We start from the raw sequence: 5,135 nt of genomic DNA on the forward strand, positions 1-5,135 counted from the left end.
CTAGAGGCAGAAGGCAGAAAAGAGGATACGCCGGATCGGGGGGGAGGCAGAGGTTATAAAAAGCGCAATGCTCGCCGGTGGTGCTGTGGGAAAAAAAAAAATTAAGCCGGCCGTTCCTTTAGCAGACCTCGGACGCTGGCCCCGTTCGCTGCGTGGGACCTTGGCACGGAACTGAGCTGGACAAGCTGGGCTGCAGGGCAGAAAAGTTGCATCACCAGCAAATTTGGATCAAATGTGTACATAGGGCACCCGGAGGTACCTCGCGGGTGCGGCACAGGTTGCGGTGCGCGGCTGTAGCCTCTTGGTCGAGGGACTTTGCACGCTCGTGGTGACGGCCGGGTCTCACGCAGGGCTTTTCCCCCACCAGGGCGACACTAAAAAGCCCCCAACCATCTCCATCTCCCCGACAAGAGGCCAGATGGCCCGAGATTGATGCCATCAGGAGCCTCGGGAATAATAATATCGCTCTTTGATTGCCTAATCGAGCATGTCTTTCCACGGGTCCCGAGAATGCAAATGCAGAGTTACCAGTGCTTTCAAGCTATAAAGACTACTACTTCCTAGTGATAAATCGAGATCTGGTTGTTTGCTTCACTTTTCGTCCAAGTTGCTTGTCAAAGAAATCCCAACCTTGGACTCGATCAAGCGGTCAGCCGTCGTCTGCAGGTCATTGGCTCTTGAGGACGAGGTGACGAGAGGGTGACGACCGAAGCCGCCGTTTTCGCGTGCATCCGAGGCGCGTCGAGGTACTGTGAGGTTGAGGTTGCTATGCCAGTAATCTGTCGATAAGCGAGAACCGTGATCGGTGCGAACCCCTCTGCCTTTATTTCCAAAGCTGTAGACTTTGCCGAGTTCTTATTCGATCATCGCGAGACAATTGATCGCAAAGAGTCCTGTAGCCGTTAACCGTGTAAGTTGAAATCCCCTCCATTCTCCCGGAAAGACGTCGACGTCATGTGATGTCGAAAGCCGCTGGCCCTGCCGACGAAAATCCTTTTTTCCGTAGCAAAACGGCTCGGAGCTACGACCACCTTGCCGGTAGCTTCTCCAAATCGCGCTCATGACCTGCCGCAAGTGCGTCATCCATAAGGCTCAACGATTACTGAAACGACTCGCAAAACATCGCTGTTAGATCGTATTTGCACTTTGCGGATAAACTTCGCTTCGAGACTTTTTCATCTCCATGAAGCAGCACGAAGACGAAAGAAAGAAAGGAAAATTTTGCTCAAGCAAACAATTCAGGGTCGGTACGTACCGAGAAACGCACCACCTCTGCGGCACTGACGGGCCTGAAAGGAAAGAAGCGCCTTAAGCCGAGCTTGGTACTCGATTGGCTAACAAGCGCTACCTCCTGCGCCCCTCTAACTGCGTGTCCATCAAGGTATTTTTCCGTAGTGCATGTGTGCTCCTTACATAAGGCACCGCTCGTATCAGGCCCAAACGCGGCAGCCACCCGCCGAGTTTCAGCAGCAGCCACTTCCCTGCTATAACTCGCGCGACCCGCCCCTCTTCCCTCCCGCCAATTTCTCCTCCTTGCAACATCTCCCATCGCCACCCAAAAGGTTCGCCAGCCTCTCGATCCAGGGCTTCCTTCCAACCATCTCTTTTTTTTTCTCGTTTATCCGTATCCTGCGTCACATCAACACGCCCCTGGGCCGACCGAGAAGAGAAAGCAGAAAACAGATAATATCTCTTTAGAGACAGGCTTGTGGGCAGTCGCCTCCAGCCCCTGTGATACTATATCCTCGCGTGTGCGCGCTCCATTGCCGCAGTAGAAGCCTCTTTCTTTTCTCGTCATCACGCGCCTCATCAGTCACAACGTACATCGTACTTTTGAGATTTCGTTCACTTTCGTACCTATTCACGACAGCAGAATCTCTTGCCCCGTACAGTGTCGCGTTGTTCAATTTTCTTCCGTAACAAAAGACTTGATCGATAGTACTTCGGAGGAGAGAGGCAGCCTGCTAGAGACATCGGCCGCACGACTTCTCCCATTGACTACGCCAAGTGATTCCCCGGACCAGCCAAGGAACGGAGATCAGAGACGGCTCTTTTTTGCCTGCTTTTGTCTTCATCGCAAACAGAAAATCATCGTACACTAGGCTCCGGCTAAATCTCGCTGAGACGGTCACCGCGGAGGATCCTCTTGGAAGACACAAAGAAATCGCGTCCAGCCCAGATCCCAACCATGGCGTCTGCAGTCGCAGACCTGGAAGCTGGCCTCCAGGCCATGCTCAACTTGAAGCCTCCAGGTGTATCCGGATCTCGTATCACTAGCCTCACATCTCTCTGCGTGGCCAACATCCAGGTAAGGCTTTACACTCGCACTAATTTTCTCCAACGCGCATGATTGAGCGTCCTCGTTCTCGTTGCTGACATGCCTCCCTTGCAGTCCGAATCCGTCCTCATCCAGAAACTCTTCACACACTTCAAGAAAGTCCCAGGAACGCACAAATTGGGGGTCCTCTACGTCGTAGACTCTGTAACCCGCAAGTGGCTGGAACAGGCAAAGGCTCAGGGTCAGCCCATAAACAGCTCTGCCCAGGACGGCACGTATGCCGCTGCCATTCGCCGAGTAACGGAACTGATGCCTGTGTTGATGACTGACATTACTCAGTCCGCCCCCGAGGATCAAAAGGTACGTGTAATTCGAGTTAATCTGTCGTGGTCTGGTGAAGAAACAAGGCGAGACGCACGCACACAAACAGCGCTCCCGCTCGTAGGCGTCTCAACGTGCGCTTCGTCATTCTTGATATCTGGCAGATCCGGTGAAGCAAAAGCAAGACCCCTGCACCTCGTGTTCGGAACCCGCATTTGAGAAGTGGAAGTCTGCATTGCTTGTCGGTGGTCATCGGCCGCCTCCATGAAAACCAACCTCCACACATTGCAATCGTATCTGAAGGGACCAGTAACTCACACATTGTTTCTCGCCGTGTAGGAAAAGATCAAGAAACTCATTGATATCTGGGAGAAGGGCCAGACCTTTCCCGCCCCCATGATAGAATCATTCAAGGAGAAGCTCAATGCTCCATCGCCACCAAGTACGTCTCTACTCACGGCCAAGTCACGGCCCTCTTCAGAGCAGCGTGATGGCAGCAGAACTGCCACTTTGAGGGGCTCTATTCTAACGTGCATGCAGAATCAACCACCCCCCCTGGAAGCCCGCCTCCTGGATTGGCAGCGTCATTCTTGAACCAGGCGCAGAGCAAGCCTGCTGCGCCCAATGGTTCGTCCATCCTGGAAGCCTTGGCTAATATTGCTCGACAAAACACCTCGGCGGCACCAAGTAACCCGTCTCTGCCGGCTCCCGCGGCGTCGTATAGCATGCCTCCTGCTGCCTCTAACGCCGCGGTGCAGGCCCTTGCTTCGTCGATGCCGCAGCCGCATCAGCCGTATCTCCCGACTGCACAGCCTGTAAACGTGTCGTCTCTGCCTCTGTCGTTGACTCAGATGCTTGGTCAGAATGCTATGGCAGCGATGCCAGCCACTGCGAGTAACCCATCCAACCCATATGCGGCAGCGCCTGCAGCGCCTCCCGCTCCAGGAGCTGGCGGTGCCGGTCTGGATCCGAACGTACAGCAGCAGATTATGCTGATCAAGGCCCTCGCCGACCAAGGCGTTCCCTTTGACAAGATTCCTGCTCTCATTCAGAGCATGACTGCTGCCGCCGCCGCAACTGGCAGCTATCCCGCGACGCAGCCTCCCGCCCCTATTCCAGCCGCTCAAGGCACCTTTACCCCCGCTCAGCAGCCATGGGCCACGGCGGCCCCGGGCCCTGCACCGGACCAAGGCTATCAGGACAATGTCAGGTCCCCCAGGTATCGCAACCGCTCCCGTTCGAGGTCACCCGAGCGGGGTTGGAATGCTCGTGGCTCTCCACGCGGTGGACGTGAGTACGGACGTAACTCGCCCCCCCGAGGACGTATGGATGATCGAGACCGCAACGGACGAGCAGGCAACGATTACCGGCAGCGCAGCCCTCGTGGACGCCACGGACGGAGCCACTCACCCTCCATTGAACTTCAGCAGGAGAAGTGGGTTGAATTCGACCCGACACTCCCAGCCGGCCACATCAAGGTCCTCAGCCGCACCCTGTTTGTAGGAGGCGTCACGTAAGTACAATCCTCAAATTTACTCTTTGACTGCATCACACTTGACGAAGATCGTGTACTAACGGAAGAACCATCAGATGCTCCGAAGCTGAGCTGCGAGGAATTTTTGGCCGATACGGTACCGTTCAGACATGTATCGTGAACAAGGACAAACGCCATGCGTTTGTCAAGATGTTGACCCGTCAGGACGCCGTTGCCGCAAAGGATGCCATGGAAGATGCCAGGGGTCTTGAATATCCCCTTCGAGTGAGTGCCATCCCCCTTTATTGGCATCGTTCGTTGAATAGCAGTGTGCTGACTTTTGAATTCCAGACTCGATGGGGTGTAGGCTTTGGCCCCAGAGACTGCAGCGACTATTCCACGGGTATCAGTGTGATCCCCATCCACAAGCTCACCGACGCCGACCGCAAGTGGATGCTCACGGCTCCGTTCGGCGGAAGCGGAGGACGGCCCATTGAGACGGGCATGTGCGTCGAGGAGCCCGACATTGAGATTGGTGCCGGCGTCTCGTCCAAGGCCATCAGCCGCCGCATGCAGACGGACAAGGGCGGCAGCAACGGCCCCAAGTCGACCCGCCACCGCGAGGACGACGGCGGCCGCTGGCGTCGCGGCCGGGATGACGGCCCCGGCCATGTGGATCTCGACAACCCGCAGCAGAACGGCATGGGCGGCTTCCCCTTTGGCATCGGCACCCTGCCCAACGGCATGCCCAACTTCCCGCAGGGCTTCCGGTTTCCGGATCCTAACGCTGCCGGAAGGACCTGAGCAGATAGTCAGCCGTTGAGATGGCACTTGGGGAGGTATCTTTGGTTTTTTACGCGGCCCCCGGCAATGTGAGCTGACAGTATTGGCCGAGGGCAACAGCGGCATCAATCACGCATGGAATGAATGGCGTCTGGCGAATGGCTGGCCTTGTGCGATTGAGGACTGCTCCTGACCTTTTTTTTTTTTTTCGGTCAGAGCTCTATGTCTCCTCATTGCGATGGTAGATGTCTTTTATTTTTACTCTATTTTTTTTTTCCT

The 5,135-nt window shown here is 55.5% G+C and overlaps 1 protein-coding gene across 1 annotated transcript; it reads left to right on the top strand.

Annotated features, from left to right (window-relative positions):
- Positions 1-2,188: 2,188 nt before the first annotated feature.
- Positions 2,189-4,877, top strand: CCMA1212_009578 (Rpb7-binding protein seb1; the record flags this gene model as incomplete). The annotated part of the gene is made up of 6 exons (XM_073706654.1): positions 2,189-2,308; positions 2,393-2,638; positions 2,939-3,041; positions 3,140-4,112; positions 4,190-4,358; positions 4,425-4,877. The coding sequence occupies 6 exons, from the start codon at positions 2,189-2,191 to the stop codon at positions 4,875-4,877; spliced, it is 2,064 nt and encodes a 687-aa protein (XP_073554930.1).
- Positions 4,878-5,135: the final 258 nt, after the last annotated feature.

The sequence above is a fragment of the Trichoderma ghanense genome (genome assembly GCF_004382785.1).
Source record: "Trichoderma ghanense strain CCMA-1212 chromosome Unknown scaffold_17, whole genome shotgun sequence".
Lineage (NCBI taxonomy): Eukaryota > Fungi > Ascomycota > Sordariomycetes > Hypocreales > Hypocreaceae > Trichoderma > Trichoderma ghanense.